General features: G+C 37.6%; 1 protein-coding gene across 1 annotated transcript in view; it reads right to left on the bottom strand.

Annotated features, from left to right (window-relative positions):
• Nucleotides 1-18628, bottom strand: part of CLIC5 (chloride intracellular channel 5) — a 101746-nt gene that overhangs the window by 51515 nt on the left and 31603 nt on the right. Inside the window, exons 2-3 of the mRNA XM_044675332.1 lie at nt 16255-16380; nt 9064-9174 (exon numbers count right to left, since the gene is read on the bottom strand). Coding sequence (XP_044531267.1) covers nt 9064-9174; nt 16255-16380 — 237 coding nt within the window. The remainder of the gene's footprint in view (nt 1-9063; nt 9175-16254; nt 16381-18628) is intronic.

An 18628-nucleotide genomic window follows, 5' to 3' on the forward strand; every position in this document is an offset into this window, starting at 1 on the left:
ATTGAGGGAGCTTAGAATAATAAATATATGTATTTTCTTTTTTTAATATCACTTCCCACTTCCTGGAGATCTGGAATAGATTCTCCGTCCTTCTTACTTTCATAATGCTTAAAGAAAAGAAGAAAAAGAAAGGCACTGATCCTTTGATAGAACTGGGAGTCCTATGATTCCACAAATAAATGTTATCCTTGCTTTAATCTTTTCAAACTCTTTTTTATTTTAAGCCAAAGACATTAATAAGAGAGGAAGAGAGGTGGAACAAGAAGAAAGAAGCTGGAAATTAGAAGCTGTGGCATCCAAAGATCTATCACTACTACCTAAGAAAGAGAAGTCAAGCTAGATCTATGCTCTGAGTCTCATTCCTTGGGTATGGGGTGCCACTAAAAGAGGACCAGGCTGGACCCTGAAGGGCTGTGATGGACTAAGGATCTAAGAGAACCCTTTTAGTGAGCTTTGCTCTTTCTACCATCTTTTCCCCCCAAGTGCCAGGAGAGGGCAGCACACAACTCTATAAAACAGAGATGGGAAAGCAAAACTTGGTCTCATCAAATAGCAGGACATAGAGGGACCCAGAATTCATAGGCTCATGGGATTTGGGAATGAAAACATTCTTGGAGTTCATAGTATCATAGACCTAGAGCTGGAAGGAACCTCAGAAGCCACAAATTATAGTATCATAGGGTTCAAAGGGTCCTTGCTATTGTTGTTCAGTTGTTTCCAAGTCTTCCCAACCCCATCTGGGGTTTTCTTGACAAAGATACTGGAATGGTTTGTTATTTCCTTCTCAAGCTCATTTTACGGATAAGAAAACTGAGGCAAACAAGGTTAAGTGACTTGCCCAGGGTCATAGAGCTAGCGTCTGATGCCAGATTTGAACTGACAAAGAAGAATCTTCCTAACTTCAGGCCAGCACTCAATCCATTCAGGCACCTAGCTGCCCTAAAAGGGCCCTTAGGGGTTATAAAAACCCAGCTGCCTCATTTCACAAATGTGAAAACTGAGGCACACAGAGGTTAAGTGACTTACTCGAGGTCACCCAGCTAGTGTCTAAGGCAAGATTCAAACTCAAATGCAGGTCTTCCTTATTCAAATCCAGCATGCTATATACCATGCTGCCAAGACCCTCATTTTGTAAATAAGAAAAATGAAGACTAGATGAGTTAAGTCACTTGTCCAAGTTCATTTAGGTGGTAAACATCAGAGGAGAGATTTGAACCCAGTGGTCATCCCATACAACTCTGCTCATCTAGACAAGCACCTTCATTTTACAGAGTAGAAAAGTGAGGTCCAGAGAAGTGGCTGTCTTCTCCCTCCCCCAAATAGAATACGAGATCTTTAAGGGCAAGGCTTCTTTTTTTCCTTTCCTTCCTTTCTCTTCTGTCATTGTGTCCTGAGGACCCTGTGGTGACTAGGTAATAAAGCTTTGGACTTGGAATCAGGAAGACCAAAGTTTAAATCTGGCCTCTGACACCTATTAGCTGTGTAACCCTGTCAAGTCGCTTCACCTTGTTTGCCTCAGTTCCCTCATCTGTAAAGTGAGCTGGAGAAGAAAATGGCAAACCATTCCGGTATCCTTACCAAGAAAATCCCAAGTGGGGGTCAGGAACAGTCAGACCTGACTGACTGAAAAATGACTGAATAACAAATTATTCTAAACTCTTTTAATGGAAAGGAGCTCAATTCCTCTTGATCTTTTGCATGGCTATTATTCCGATTCTTAGTCTAGTTTTCCTTCTACCATGCCATCCTGTGTTCCTGATAGGTAAAAGGCCTGCTTGAACACCTCCAGCAATACTCACTGAGTAGTCCCTCTCATTTTTGTTTTAAGCGACTGGTTTTCCTCGTTTCATCTAGGATGGAAGTACAGAGAATACTCATGGGTCTCACCCCAATACAGACTGGCACAGAAATTTTGACCTGCTCCATTTCTAACATAAGTCAGTCTGTTCCTCCTTAAGCAGTCCAGTAGTCCCCTAGTTCTATAGGCTCACCCTATTGGAGCAGGACTTATTGGGGGTACCCCATCAATTTTAGCTTTATTGAATACCAGAGCTCCTGAGTTCAAGCATGCACCAACCTCTGCCTTCCCAGTATCAAGGAGTATAGGCACTCTGGAGAAGGAAATGGAAAAGCATCTGGTATCTTTGCCAAGAAAATCCTAAATGGGATTGTTGAAGAGTTAGACAACAGCCATCTCCCAGCAATTCTTTTTGTTAAATAGCTCTAATTGTTAAAGTCCTAATAGAAAATGGCAAGCATTTGTCCTTACACCCTACACATAGAGCATATAGAGGTGTGGTGATAGCAAAGAAGGTTTCTTTCCATCTCCATACCTTTCCTTAAAACCCTGGGAACAGACATTGGTGAATTTGGGAGTGATTTGGAGGAGAAAAGAAGTTTGGGAGAAAATTCCTGCCCATATCTTAAATTTTGGCTTCCTCTTCTGGGCAATGGAGATAGATACCTATAACTCAAAGGTAACTAAATTAGCTTCCCTTGCATATATTTCCTTGTATATGGTACATGTTAGGAAGAAGCCAACAGCAATTGGCAGAATGAGAAGAGGAGGAAGACAATAAAGTCTTATGAGTATGTAATCAAAGAGATGTTCAACCAGGTTCAGTAAGATACAGAAAAGGAGAGCAGAAAGAACCTGGTATAGATAGAAACCACACATAACTTGAAAAGAAAAGCAGAAATGCAAACAAACAAAAACACACACACACACACACACACACACACACACACACACACAAAACTCTCCCACAGGAGCAAAGCTGTGAGATAGACCAGAGTTTAGAAAAGGGGAAAAGATGGGGGAAATGAGAAATGAACACAGGATAGGAGAGAAGAAGAAAAATAAGGATGAAGAAGATAAACAGGGGAAAAGTAGGATATATTGGTTTGTGTCTTTTATCTTCTGTAAAGGTAATAAGAGGTCAAACAAAAGGAAAGAGAAGAAAAGTTAGATAGAAATAGTGGTACAATGAAAAGAGCTCTTGGATTTGGCATCAGGAATTCTGAGTTCAAAGCCTACCTCTGTCACATCCTACCTATGGGATCACAGGCAAGTCATTTAACCTCTCTGGGTCTCAGTTTCCCAATTTGCAAAACAAAGGGCTGGTCTAGATGGCCTCCAGGGTTTCCTCTAAATCTATAATTCTGTTATTTCTGAGGGTTAAGGGACATGGGAAGGCCTCTTTAAAAGAAATGTTTTGGGAGAGGCACTTGGCCAGGAAGGAATAAATTCCCAGTCAAGAGATTCTTTGGTGAAACCCCTAATTATTCTAATTTAATTGTAACATATTTCAAGGATGTACTTATAGGAACTGAAATTCTGAGAACTGAGGACTTTGTGAACTTCAAAATCTGGAGAAAAAAAAGATTTACAAGCATTTCTTTTACTTAAAGAGGATTTTGTTCCTGGAAATGGTACTTAGCCTAAGTCAAATCTAACTTTTCCATAGAAATGATATAATTATAGGAGGGCCCATGCTTGACACCCACCTTTTTATGGAAATAATCACATCTATTTAATCAATAATAAAACTTTCTAAAGTATCTACAAATGAGTGAAACAGGACAACATCCCATACAATTGTTTTTTATATAAAAGTCTCTGTGAACTGTACAAAGTATAATATTTATTTTTATCTTAAAGATGAAAGTAAAGAAGACATGGGGAAAGGCAGAGAGTCACTGTAATATCAGGAAAGTCTTACTCCATACATACTCAGGCACAGAAATTTAGGGAGAGTGTGGGTGAGGTAAGGTAATGGGAAGACAGAGATGGAAGAAAATTCTTCATCCAACCAGGGAGCAAGTAGCAGGAGGACATATCAAAAAACAGGTCTCGGCAACCTGGTATCCTGTTTACCCATGTTTCTGCAACCATGAGAAGCAAAGAAAGTTTCCATGGGCATTCTAATATTAGCACAGACAATGGGTTAATGGATTGTGTGATAGTTTTCCAAGTGTAGTTCAGTTTTACTGAGTGCCAAGATATTTATGACCAGATACTAAATCTTGCAATCTTGTGACCCAGATCTCATCTGAGGAAGCTGTAGCTCCTGGGGAAATGGATAACCACCCCAAAGGGGACTTTTCCTGCCTCGGATGGGGGTAGAAGGAGGATTGAATGAAATATCATGATTTTATATTTTGTACTCCTTTTGGTTTAGTTTAATTGAAATGCTACCAAAATAATGATTTCTTTAATAATGGTTATTGATTGACAGCATAAAGGGGAGAAAAAGAATAGCCAATAGGTAGAGGGACAAGCTAAGAAGTTGGACAGGTGGACAAACATGAAACCTATAGAATGATTTCAGAACTTGGCATAGCCTGAAGTAGGGGGCTGAGCCACTTCATGAGTGGCATCCAGCTTCCCTAAGGATTCTTCCTGAGAGGAGAAGGCAGCTTGGTTAGTAAGTCCAGATGATAATAGTGACAACATGAAGAAAGATGGAGCCTATGTCTACAGAGTTCCTAAGAAGAGTTATATTTTTAATATACTTAATACAAGTATTTCTTTTATTTTCTTGTATATTCTTATATATTCTCATGTATATGCAAGTATTTATTGTATATACATGTATATACAATAAATACTTGTATTAAGTATATATAANCCTCACTTTCCTCATCTAAAATTTGAGCTAGAAAAGGAAAGGGTTGTATAAGTGGAAAATTTTGTACTTTTGAACTAAGTTCCCCAGAATTCCTTTAGTATGTCCCAAAAATTCCTTTTAATCTCTCCACCACATTGCGTGGTCACGTTTTGTATATAGTTGGCTGTAACTCTGCCTCTCTTTCTCTTTTCCAGTGTGCATGGCTGGGTTAGCACCCTTTCTACTCTAGCTTTTTACTTTAGTTACTAGAAATAAATCTCATTAAATATAATACTTTATATTTAACAAATAAATATATATGATATAATATATAATATAAAAATAAATATATATGATATAAAACACATCATTTTATATCATATATATTTATTTTTATATTATATATCATACAATATATATTAATAAATATATATTTAATGTGTAAAGTATATAAATATATAATATACTTAATAAATATAATACTTAGAGATGTTGTATGTTAATTTTAATCTTAACATGGTGAACCACTCCAGGGCCAGTGCCAAGAAAACCCCCCAAAAGGTCACAAAGAATTGGATATCAGTGAAAAGGAGTGAACAGCAACAACATAATATAATGCAATATAAACTAACAATGTTCATGGTGGTTATAATAAAAACCAATCAAATGAGACAAAGTATATAAAAGCTTCTAGCCATAAAATGCTAATGTAAACATATTGTTATTATTAGAACATAGTCTGTCAGAGATGGAAGATGTGCATGTCTAACCCCTTCGCTTTTTAGATGATGACACGAAGGCCCATAGGGGGGATGTGACTTGTCCAAAGTTACCCGGTGAATTCCAATCAAGCATATAAAAGGATCTCTGTTCTAACCAATTTGGATGCTTCCTCCAACAATGCAGAAGACAAATCCTTACATTACTGCCCATCCTAATGGAACTCTTAACAAACAATGAAAAAAATCCCTTCCCCCCCCACACACACACATGCAAAAAAAAAAAAAAAACCTTTTGCAGAGAAATAAAGGATGTTATTATGAATTATGGAATATCAGGCTTAGGGAAAAAATGTCAGGATAGAGAGTATCAATCAATCAATAAGCATTTTTTAAGCACAAACTATGGCACAGGTGGGGGGGCCAGGTGGCACCATAGTGCATAGAATGCTGGGTCTGGAGTCAGGAAGACTCATCTTTCTGAATTCAAATCTGGTCTCAGACACTTCTTAACTATGTGACTGTAGGCAAGTCACTTATCTCTTTTTGCCTCAGTTCATCTATTAAAAAAAGACCTGGAGAAGCAAATGGCAAATCATTCTGGTATCTTTGCCAAGAAAACCCCAAGTGGGGTCAAGAAGAGTCAGACACAACTGAAATGAGGAACAACAAAACAGAGCAGCTAGATGGTGCAATGGATAGAGTGCCGGACCTGAAATCAATAAGACCTCTTCCTGAGTTCAAATATGGCCTCGGATACTGACTAGCTATATGACCCTGGGCAAGTCACTTAACCCAGTTTGCCTCAGTTTCCTCATCTATAAAATGAGCTAGAAAAGGAAATGGCAAAAAACTCCAGTACCATTGTCCAGAAAACCCCAAATTAGGTCCAAAAGAATTGGGCATAACTGAACAACAATATATATGTATTTTACATATGTATATATAATGTGTGTTTGTAAACACACTTTATAATAAAAAGCATATATAGACATGTGTTTGAATGTATATGTGTATACATGACATATTTTTAAAGTTTAATCTCATTATTAATATTTTCCCTATAAATTTCTATCAATGAAATAATAAATCAAGTCCTGACTAATAGCGTTTGTGTATTTCTGAGCTATAAATTTAATAATCAGCTTTCTTGAGCCAGTACAAGCTGGCTGCAGCACATCATTGCTCTGAATTCATCCAAATCAAACCGGCCCAAGTATACCTAAATCTTGCAATCCTTTCCCCAACTACCTCGTCTAGTGTTATATCCTTCCGTATTTTTATAGCATTCGGTGTTTGTACCTGACTTTTGTTTTGCCATTGGACTTCAATGACTCTGGAAGAGAAAGTGAGCCTAACAACTTCGAAGCATCTCTGTCTCACTTAAATCTAATTCCTGTACAAGTCAAAACATCACCCCATGACATCATTGGTCCTCTTGAAAAACAAAGGAAAAATAACAACAATACTACTTGGTACCGCGAGTTTTCATCTTACACACATATCTCCTCTAACTACATTATTTCTGTTCTATGTTGTGAGCTCCTTGAGGGACAGTGTTCTGTATTTCCTTGAACATGACACAATGCTTTGCAATTAATAGGCAGTTGGTAAATATTTGCTAATTGATTATGCCAAAATGCTCCCTCATTGAATGTTTCCATGTGGACAGGATGGGATAACAAAATAAATCCATTGGGAGGAAATGAAGGCAGGAAACTCTAACAGGATATGGAAATAAAAATGAGACCCACAGAATTCTTGGGACCTCAGAGGTGATCTAATTCAGCATGTTCATTTTACAGATGAAGAAACCAAGGATCAGAGAGAGGAAAAAATCTGCCCAAAGTCACTCTGCTTAGAGCCAGGAAGATGGTTGGTCAGCAGCCATCTTCCAGACAAATATCTTCCATATGGTATAGAGAGACATTAAATTCCTATCTAGAGGGGTGAAGGGATCCATCTCTAGCCACTGCATTAGCCACAGAGTTAGGAGTATAAATCAAAGGTCCTAACGTGGCCCCTCTCATGTCATGATGATTTGTCCACCCTTCTAAGAAACTCTGAACACATGGCAGTATGGTAGAATGATTTTGGAAGTAGAAGACCTGGGCTCAAATCCCAGGTCTGCCATTTTTATTATCTTATGCCATTTCGGCCAGCCACAACCATTCTGGGCTTCAAGTCCAAGGGCATGCTGGAGCCAGCTTGTATAGGCTCTCAAAAGCCCGATTGTTAAATTTTCAGTGTAAACATTTATGCCTCAGAAATAAGCAAAGGCTACAGATCAGGGCTTGACTCACTCTTCGGTTGATTGTCCAAGTTTAAGAAAGTGATGAAGACAATGGTAATAATGTGGATTAAACTTAAAATTGTGTCATGCTTACGTTTTTTTGTTTTATTCTGAGAAGTCGGTTGTTAATTACTAACACACCCCTGTAATCAAGTATCTTATCTATAAAATGAAGAAAGTAAGTAGAAAACAGAGTTGGACTATATCAACAGAGCTTCAAGTGTGGTCTGAAGACTCCCTGGGAGTCTCTGAAACCTTTTCGAGGGGTCAGTACAATCAAAACTAATTTCATAACAATATGAAGATCTTATGTGCTTTTTTCACTCTGATTCTGTCATGAGTACACGACAGAGTTTTGTAGAAGCTACATGATCTGTGGATTAAAAATTTAGCTACAAATATGAAGACTGAGTTAAGATATCAACCATGTGACTATAATTTTGCATTACAAATAAATGAATCTATATATACATGGCTAGAACTTTAGATATTTTGCTTGTATTGATGTGAATGCTTGGCTACAAACACAAGTGGTGATGAAATAGTCAATGTGGAATAAAATTTTCAGATTTCATGATTGATCCTGTAACAACTAGGCTGAGTTTTGCACTGATGGCATACAAACAATTTTCAATTTACATTTGCAAAAATGTAAAATAATGCCACTCTTATGACTCTCCTGTTTTGGGAAATATAGTTATTTTTAATTAAAATGTTACTTGTCTTAACATGTAAAGGGGCAGCTAGGTAGCACAGTGGATAGAGTGCCAGGCCTGATTTGGGAGGATGTGGATTAAAATCTGACTTCAGACACTTCCTAGCTATATGACCCTGGGCAAGTCACTTAACCTCTATTTGCCTAGCCTTTGCTTCTCTTATGTCTTAAAAATCAGGCTTACTGTTGTAGGTTTTAAATGAATATTTTTTTAAATTCATCAGTTTTAATTTCCAATATGAAAAATATTGATACATATAATCCCCACAAAGCTCTTTGTAGTCCTTAATAATTTTTTAAGAGATTGAAGGATTTCTGAGTCCAAAAAAAAAGTTTGAGAACTGCTGGGCTATCATTCTAAAGGCAAGAGACCACAAGGAAAGCAAAATGGGCTTCTCTACACTTTGGTCTCTGATACTTCAGCAAGCTTACCAGCTTAAGTTACATCAGAACTGGAGAATCCTTAGCATTGTGTTAATTATACTGTTCAACAACGGAGGGCCACAAACCAAACTACATCCCTCTCTCAAGCTCAGCCATTAAAAAAAATGAGGTTGACGTTTCACTAATAACTTCTTTGTCTGTGCCAATGATGGAAGTAAACAAAAAGCAAAGAGGAGGCATCAATACCAAATGCCACTTGCTATAGATTTCACAAATGGGGATGGGAAGAACAAAGATGGTGTGATGTATGCAAAAACCAGAGTCCTGAAATATGGGTATTACTCACAGGCATTATCTTGTTTCTTTGTGTTCTTAATATATGCAGAAAACTTGGAGAAGATGTCAATCCCAGCTGTGTTGGATTCTCTGTGTTTAGCAGCCAGTTTGGGGTACCTGGAAGAAAAGAAGATGAGACCATAAACTATTATTTCTGCTGAAGGGAAAGAGACGTAATTGTTGGCATCAATGTCATTCACCACTTTGGACCAATAGATTGCTTTAAAATTGTTTTTCTCTTCCCAATCTGGAACTTTGATAGATGAGAAGATGGGGGTAGAAATAACTGAGAAAATAGAGGGACAAAGAAAATAGTCCAAGATGAAAAAGCAGATTGTTGTAAAACCTACATCTGAACATATGAACTCCAAGTTTGTAGCCCATGTAGGAGTCATTAACAGTAGAATTTTAATTTTGAGGGGGAAAAATTTATAAAATAGCCCATTAGAATAATTTCTCAGAAATCTAGGATGTCAGAGCTAGAAGGGACATAGAAAACAAAATATTGGAAAGCACAGAATATCAGATCAAGAAGAGAATTTAAAATAAATAATAAATTAATAAATTTAATTTAATTTTAAAAAGGACATAGGATGTCAGAGTTGGAAGAGATTTCAGAGACCATATAGCCCAACTTCCTGATTTTGAAGAGAAGCAATCTGAGGCCCCCAAAGGGTGTGGGGGGGGGCGGGACTAGACTCCAATGATAAACCTTTTCACCTCTCGACCTTGAGTTTTCTGTGAAACCTATTCTCCTCGCCTCCTAAACCGGAGACATTTTGTCTTATACTTCATCAAACAAAATGAGACTGTTCATTCATCAATGACTTTCTTTTTGCCTCTTCTCCTCATCTCACATCGCCTACATGTTTTTCCCTTCATCTTCACCCCTGTCGCACATGAAGACCTGNAATCTGAGGCCCCCAAAGGGTGTGTGTGTGGGGGGGGACTAGACTCCAATGATAAACCTTTTCACCTCTTGACCTTGAGTTTTCTGTGGCACCTATTCTCCTCGCCTCCTAAACTGGAGACATTTTGTCTTATACTTCATCAAACAAATTGAGACGGTTCATTCATCAATGACTTTCTTTTTGCCTCTTGTCCTCATCTCACATCGCCTACATGTTTTTCCCTTCATCTTCACCCCTGTCGCACATGAAGACCTGTGGATCTCCTCCTTTTCAAGGCAAACTCCTCTACGTGGACTCCTGATCACAATCTGTCCTGTCTTCTCCAACAGATTGCTCTATCAACCCCACTCTCTCACTCATTTTCAACGTCTCCCTATTTACTCTTTTCCTGTTGCCTACAAACATGCCCATCCTCTCCATCTTTTTAAAATTTTCACTTCAACCAACCATTTCCTCTAGCCTCCCGTTAGTAACTGAATTCCTTTAATAACTGAAACATGTTCATCCTATGCTTCTATTTTTCCCTTCTCTCGCTCTTCTAAAACCTCTTCGGGTTGGCTTCCAACCTCATCATTCAACTGAAATGGCTGTCTCCAAAGCTACCAGTGATCTCCAAACTCCAAACCCTTTGGCCTTTTCTCAATCCTTATCCTTCTTGACCTCTCTGCAGCCTTGGACACTATCAGTCACCATCTTCTGCTGATACTCTCTACTTTCTAAGTTTTAATGACATTGTCTCTCCTGGCTGTCTTCTTCCCTGTCTCACCATTCCCCAGCATCCTCTGTGGATCTTCCTCCAAGTCATGCCCATTAATCATAACTCTCTCCCAAAGGTCCACCCTCTTCTCTCTCTATACTACCTCATTTGGTAAGCTCACCAACTTCCATGGATTCATCCATTATCTATTTTTCAAAATAATTTTCAGATCTGCTTATCCAGCCCAATCTCTCTCTTTGACATTCATATTCTTAATATGAGTTGCCTCTCAGATATCACAAACTGGAGTAGAAATTTCAAATTCAACATACTAAAAACAGAACTTATCCTTCTCAATCCTTCAAATTCTCCTCTCTTTTGGATGTTCCTACTATTAATGTGGAAGTCTAGAGAGGACTAACAATCATGGAGATGAAGCAAAGATTCCTGTAGGCACCTGAAGTGAGCCTCGAAGGGAACTAATAACTATAAGAGGTAGAGGTGAAAAGGGAGAACATGGACAAAAGTCAAGAAACCAGAAATTAATTAATTGGAGGTTATCCCCAATAACCACCTATCTCTGAAAATACATGTAGTCCAGCAGACCCCCACCCATAACTCGACCTCTCTCCTAAAAACATATGAAAAAGATAATTCTCTCATGAGCCATTGATCCTCTGATCTAACAAAAGGCAAGGAGAATTCAATTTATATGAAGAACCAGCAAGGGTAAGAGGACAGGTAAGTGGCTCAGTGGATAGAGAGCCAAGCCTGGAGACCGGATAGCCTGGATTCAAATCTGACCTCAGACTAGCTGTGTGACCCTGGGCAAGTCACTTGACTCCTGTTGCCTAGCCCTTTCTGCTCTTCTGCCTTGGAACCAATATTCAATATTGATTCGAAGATGGAAAGTAAGGATTCAAAAAACAAGAAAGGAAATTCTCTGATAGCTCTGATTTACAGAGGTTCCCAACTGCCATATCTTGAAATGACTTTCACATCTACCATAACATTTCAAATAATTCCTCTCAAATGGATTGGTCTCTTATTGTACTGATCTAAGTAGTTTCCTTAGAATATGGGACATTCCCCTAAAAAAGAGATTTTATTCTTTAAAATTAATTAATTAATTTAGAATATTTTTCAATGGTTACAGGATTCATGGTTTTTCCTACCCCTCTTCCCTCCCCCCTCCCAGAGCTGATAAGCAATTCCCTTGGGCTATACACGTATCATTGTTCAAAACCTATTTCTATATTATTCATATTTGCAATAGAGTGATCTTTTAATGCCAAAACTCCAATCATATCCCCATCAAACCACATGACTGATCATATGTTTTTCTTCTGCGTTTCTACCCCCTCAGTTAAAAAGAGGTTTTCTAAGAAAAATATGTTGAAAAAATAATTGAAAATTCTGAAAAAAATTATATAAATTGTCTTCTCAATTTTTTCATTCAATTAAATAGATCTTATTTTTTATTATCAACTGCTTTCTTCATTTTCATAGTTTTTATTGTTCTCTTTCTTTCATGATTTTTGGATGCACTTAACTGCCATTGCCTAGCCCTTACTGCTTTTCTGCCTTGGAATCAATATATGGTATGGATTCTAAGATGGTAAAAGTTTAAAAAAAAGTTGCACCTTTGGAGTCTTACAGTTTGGCCAACCAGTCATACTATAAGTAGAAGATAGCATCATAGATAATACAGTGGATAAGCTCTATGTGTCAAGTGACCTCAGAATCCATGTGATAAGCCCTGCCACTAAGCTCTCTCTCAATGTGTGAAGGGGCTATGTTATATCGAGAGGGAAAGCCAGTAGACATGCATGACTTGGTGGTGCTGAGTGCCAACAGCCATGACCATGTGCAGGAATGGTGGTCAAGTCATCGTAGGTCCTGGACCTCCAGTACTGGAGGTATAACAAGTCTTAGGATGAAAAAATGTGCGGTTCAAAAAGTCCTCATGAGATCCCAGGTCTTGGATGTAGTGCTACAAAGAACTTAGAATCTATTGGGTTCAATCCTCTCATTTATAGATGAGGGAACTGAGGTCTGGAGAGGTTAATGACTTGCCCAAGGTCACATAGACCAAAAATGACAGAGCTGGGTTTTAAACCCAAATCCTCTTGCTCTAAATCCAGAGCAAAATCTTTTCACTGTACCATGCTGTTTTCTGGCTCCTTGGCAGTCTATTTATGTCTTTCCTCTCCACTCTAAAACTCACGTATCCTTGGTTAATGTATTGTGGGGCATAATTATAACCTAAATGAGTCAGCTGTGAGTTTTAATCATGTGTGTGATAGAACTACAATGCAACTTTCCCTTTCTAGGATACCCTAAGCACAGACATGTATTTATTCTCTATGGCTCTCTCACACACACAATGGGACATTTTTGCTTGCTTGCTATATTACTGAATTTTGTGAAAGGCTTCCCTGTATCCTAGGTGTGTATGTTGTCTCCGCTGATAAAATAGAAGCCCTTTGAGGACAAGAAAGCAGAGTCCCTGGCACAACAGTAAGCACTACCTAAATGTTCCTTGGTTGGTGATCGATCTAAGGTAGAAGGCCCTAGGACACCTTGTAGATGCAGGTCTGGTGGTCCAAAAGAACTGATTGTTAAAAAACAGAACTTAAACAAGAACTTGGAAACAAAGCTCCCTTGAATATCAAAATCACAGAGACCCAGTTAGCCTCGCTTAGAGCTGCTGGAGGGAATATAGCATTTTTCTCTGGTTCAGAGCTGAGGGCTGGGAGGAACTGACCACCCTATTTTCCTTAATAAACTAAACACAAAACTTGCTTGTTGTCCAGGCACCGTAAATCAGGCTCTCAACAACCTCTTGCCCTCCAAAGAGGACATGAGGAGGAAGACTAAGAGAAAGAGGAGGAGGAGGAAATAAGATTCAATACAGTAAAATAATTTGTGCAATAGCAAAAGGTAGACTGGCCTGACTGTATGGCTCTCCCACCCTATTAAATATTTTCAGTAAGAAGAATAGGTTTATGCCTAGGAAATTAATGGTAATAATAACTAATATATGTATGCAGCTCTTATTATGTACTAGGCACTCTGCTAAGCCCCTTGACAATTATTATCTCATTCCATCCTCACAACAACACTGGGAGGTAGATGCTAATATTATCTCCATTTTACAGATATGGAAATCAAGAGTTTCCAGAGTCTAGGGACCTGACCTTTTTTCTGGATTAACCCTATCATGTTAGAGATGAAGCAACCAAGGCTGGAGAAGTGAGGAAGCTTCATTGCAGAACCAGAATTTGACCTCAACTCTTGATTCCAAATCCAATTCTCTTCCTAATATACCCAAACATGTATTGGAGCCAGCTTAAACTGGCTCATAAAAATCAATTATTCAACTTTCAGCGTAAATATTTACATCTTGGAAATCAACAAATGCTACAAATCCTCACTCGATTTGTTGTTTTGTTGATAAGAAAGTGATGGGGTAAATATTAATAATATTTTTTTATTGTTTTTTGTTGTATTTTTTGTTCTGTTGTCCAATTTTGTTGTTGTCTTTTTGTTGTTGTTGTATTTTTTATTGTTCTGTTGTCCAATTCTTTGTGATCCTATTTAGAGCTTTTTTTGGTAAAGATACTAGTGTGGTTTGCCATTTCCTTCTCTAGCTCATTTTACAGATGAGGAAACTGAGGCAAACAGGATTAAGTGACTTTTCCAGAGTGACACAACTAATAAGTGTCTAAGATCAGATTTGAACTCAATGAGATAAATCTTCCTGACTTCAGGCCCAGCATTTTATCCACTATACCACCTAGCTGCCCCTAAGCATGCATATTAAAAATTAAAAGTTGTATACAAGAGGACTTCCTTTTATAAGAGCTCAATACACACGGGTTTAGTATTCAAGACTGGCAATCAGAAAAAAATAAAGGCAGAAAAATACATAAGATAAACGTTTTCAAATATAAGCTGAATCTATGCTATTTCCCCAAGTGGTATAAAGTCTCACAACAGTTCACCCAATCACGGTCATTCTTGCTCTGAGAAACATTAGTGTCAGTCATTACATTTTTCGCCAAATATTGGCTCCTGTATCGTCCTCTGTCCAGAGTTCTCACCTGTAACAAGTCATGTCTGCATCAGTGCAGTGCATTTCCTCCTTTCACTGATGCTATTTAATTAATAATGGTCCCAAAGTATAAGAGTAGTGATGCTGGTAGTTCTGATAAGCTTAAGAAAAGCTGTAAGGTGCCTATGTATGTTCATCTAAGAAATATTAATTAAATAATGGAATCTGCTATTTTTACAGCATTTTCAACTTCTAGAAAGCATCTTAGATATAAAACGAGGACCTATTGAACATGTGTACGTTGTGTCAAGTGTACATTTTTGGAGAGCTGGTTATTAAACATTGCTAAAGCACTACTGACTATATATTCCACCATTAATTGGGAAACAAGTGAAACTGGGAAGCTCATAAAATTTCTCTGTCTCCAGATGTCCCTTTCTTTCTTCCCACCTTGCCACTCCCTTCTGTAATCATCAGCTCACCAACCCATACTCTTCAGTTCTCTTCTTATTCATCAGTCTGATCCATTAAAACATACTCTTACATTCTGATAACAAGCATTTTCTTTATTTAGGGAGCACTCTGGTGAGAGGAGAAGAAATATATTTCCTCATTTTATCTGATCCTTTAAAATGACCTTCTTGATTACTGTTAAATGTAATTGGGAAAATAAAATATCTTTAAAGAAAATGACCCTCTGAAATAATGTGGGTGCTTGATAAATGAGGAAATAAAGGTTTTCAAAGAAGCTAAATGATTGGCCCAGATTCGCCCAGGGTATCAATGCCAGAGCTAGAATCTAGGGTCCTGATTCAAGATGAGGCCTCTTTCCACCATTCCATAAAGCCTCACTGTGAAATGAAGGGTTAAATTAGGTGATGTCTAAGGTCCCTTTCTAGCTCTAAGGGTCCAACGTTTCAAATACACAATTTTATGGTCGAGATAGGATTATGAATTGAAGTCAATGGTTAACTGCCATAGGGATAAATAGATTTGGAATGAGAATCCACTAGCGGGATCATTTTATAGGTACCTGAGATAGAGAAAAGTTAAATAATTTGCCCAGCTAATAGATCTCAGAGGTAAAAATTGAATCTAGGTCTTATTCTTTCAAGTCCATGATGATATATTATGGGTATTTGTATATTAAACTTTTTAATCTCTTAAGTGTGGCATGAAAGAATTTGCTCTCTGTTCATGGAATTCTAGGTATCAGGAGTGGATGGGGTAGGTAGATCCCCTATTCCCACTTAAGTGGAAGGCTTACCTTGTCAAGGAGTGGGTATTTGTCTATGAGCCTCCTCTGTGTCTGGGTCTTTTTGGCAACTGGCAGGACCTGTCTGGGAAGCTCAAGGGTTTTCTTTGAGAAGAGAGACCCCATTTACTGGAATCTTTTGACCTAACCCAACTTGATGAACACCCTTTGCAAAGCAGACACATCACAACTGACATTTATTCTGATCTCAGTATGGAACCCTATTTCCTCCCTACCCCCATATTTCATGAATCCTAGAAAAGAAATATGCCCTTACTTTTGCGGGGTCAAGGTCTCCTCCAAGAACTCTTCGATCTTGTTCACGTCAGTCTTGACATCCCCATTGAATGTCAGAAAGGGCGGATGGGTGCCAGGGGCCAGGTTGTGCAGGTCAGCTGGTTTTCTACAAACAAAATGAGAAGACAACATTGGTTCATCCTACTCAGGGAAATATGAAACTCCAAAATACAGATCAGCTTCCTTTATGGCCAAGCATCTTCAGAGAATTCCCTATGTCAGACTTTTGGGAGGACATAGATAATAGTCATATGAGCTGAGCAGACATTGATGAATTGCAATCTAGATCTTTGAAGAGATTTTCTGAATCAATGAAATTATAAATCTGTTTGTTTACCTTACTCTCCTGTCAATAAAACTAAGTTTGAAGTGAAAGGGGTAAAAATCAAAAAAGGAGAAGACTTAATGCTATAGGAAAAGAAGGCAATGTAGTATAGTGGTCAAAGGACAGGGTTGAGAGATAGAAACCTGAAAAGAATTCTTTCTAAAGTCTCTTATAGTCCTAACACGTTATATCCACCCACTGGAATGTTACTGAGAATTAAGTAGGACAGGATGCCCATACTTTGAGTTCTACAAGAAAAAAAATTGGGCAATGGTAGCTAGATGGTGCAGTGACTAGAACACCGAACCTGAAGTCAGGAAGATATGAGTTTATATCCAGCCTCAGACATTTATTAGCTATGTGACTGGAAAAAAAAATCACAATCCTTATTTGCCTCAGTTTTTCATCTATAAAATGAAGAAAAATTAGAGAATGACTCAATAAAACCAAAAACAACCAGTACATATCTATAAGCATTGCTAATATAAACACCATATCTTTTGCTCCTAATAAGTTATTTGGGAAATTGGCATAGTTTCAAAATTTGCTTAACAGAAATAAACTTAACAGAATTCTGACCATAAAAAAATGTATGAATTGTGCAACAAATACATTCCTAAAGAATAGTTTCTCTCAGACAGAACTTAAGATCCTATTCTGCCGTTTTCTCTAAGACAGAGTTTTCCTACTATTATTCATCCTATAAGCAATTTCTTTTCTCACAATGATAAGGTTCTTTCCAAACTCAATGACTACTATTGTGATATGTTAACAATCCTTAATGAGAATACAAGGCATTGGAGATCATTGGATTGAGGAAAAAACCAAAAAGATCAACAGAAGCATACTAGACATTAGTTCATAGACCACAGGTCCCAACAGACATTGAGGCAAACATTCATTAATAAGCAAAGACGGGACATTTTCAATCCTTTGTTTTATGTACAATTACCTTTTTCCACCCAGGGATTACATATTCCACTCACCCAGTGTTACTAGGTAAAGATGTTTAAAACTAGTACAGTAAGTTTAAAAAGAAATTACTTTGGAATTCTTAAAAGGTATTTGAGTAATAAGTGAAGCTAAATATTTAATGATTACTACAACTTCAAGGAAATAATACCTAAAGGTAAATATTGTAAAAAGTAATTTTTTAATTTCTATTTTGTGGCATATAGGACCATAGGGTTTAGAGTTAAAAGGAATCTTAGAGATCATCTTAATCAACTCTCATTTTACAGATGAGGAAATTTAGTTGTATAGAAAAGAAGTGACTTTCTTCAAGATCACACAATTAGTCATTAACAGAGAGCCAGAAAATGAACTCAGGATTCCTTAATTCTCAGCCTAATAGTATTTTAGGCAATTTATTCATTTATCTTATATCAATTATACAAGAAAGTAAGAAAGAAATTCTTCTGATGACTTAAATGTAAAGTACAGGCATCTCTTTCTTATTGTGGGTCAGAGGCAGAGTGCCCCTGTGATATGGAAAATTTCTATAAATTTTTTTTGGCTTTTGGGTTCTTTTCACAAACTTTAACTTTATTATGAAAATTGTGTATATTTGTGGTATTAAAAGATAAAATATATTGATATTATATAATACTACACATATATTTTTACATGTCCCTGAATTTCTAAACTTTTTCTATGTCTTCTGCTGGCCTTCTCATGTTGTATGCAGCTTCCACAAAACTCCCCCCAAATTCCATTTAATTTCTTATGCCAACGCACCATATATCGGAAATGTGATGGAGAAAGTGGATGCCTGTGCTTTTAATTTACAGTAAAATTCAATGTTAACTGTACTAACTACCCACATACTATGACTGGTTATGAAAGGTATGGTCAGTATAGAAGAAAAAGAGACCTGTGAGAGATGGAGGAATTCACTGGCAGTGGATAGCCACAATCAGCATGGGATGGATACAAGAAGAGGAAGGAAGGAAGGAAGGAAGGAAGGAAGGAAGGAAGGAAGGAAGGAAGGAAGGAAGGAAGGAAGGAAGGAAGGAAGGAAGGAAGGAAG

This window comes from Gracilinanus agilis, chromosome 4 (assembly GCF_016433145.1).
Source record: "Gracilinanus agilis isolate LMUSP501 chromosome 4, AgileGrace, whole genome shotgun sequence".
NCBI lineage: Eukaryota > Metazoa > Chordata > Mammalia > Didelphimorphia > Didelphidae > Gracilinanus > Gracilinanus agilis.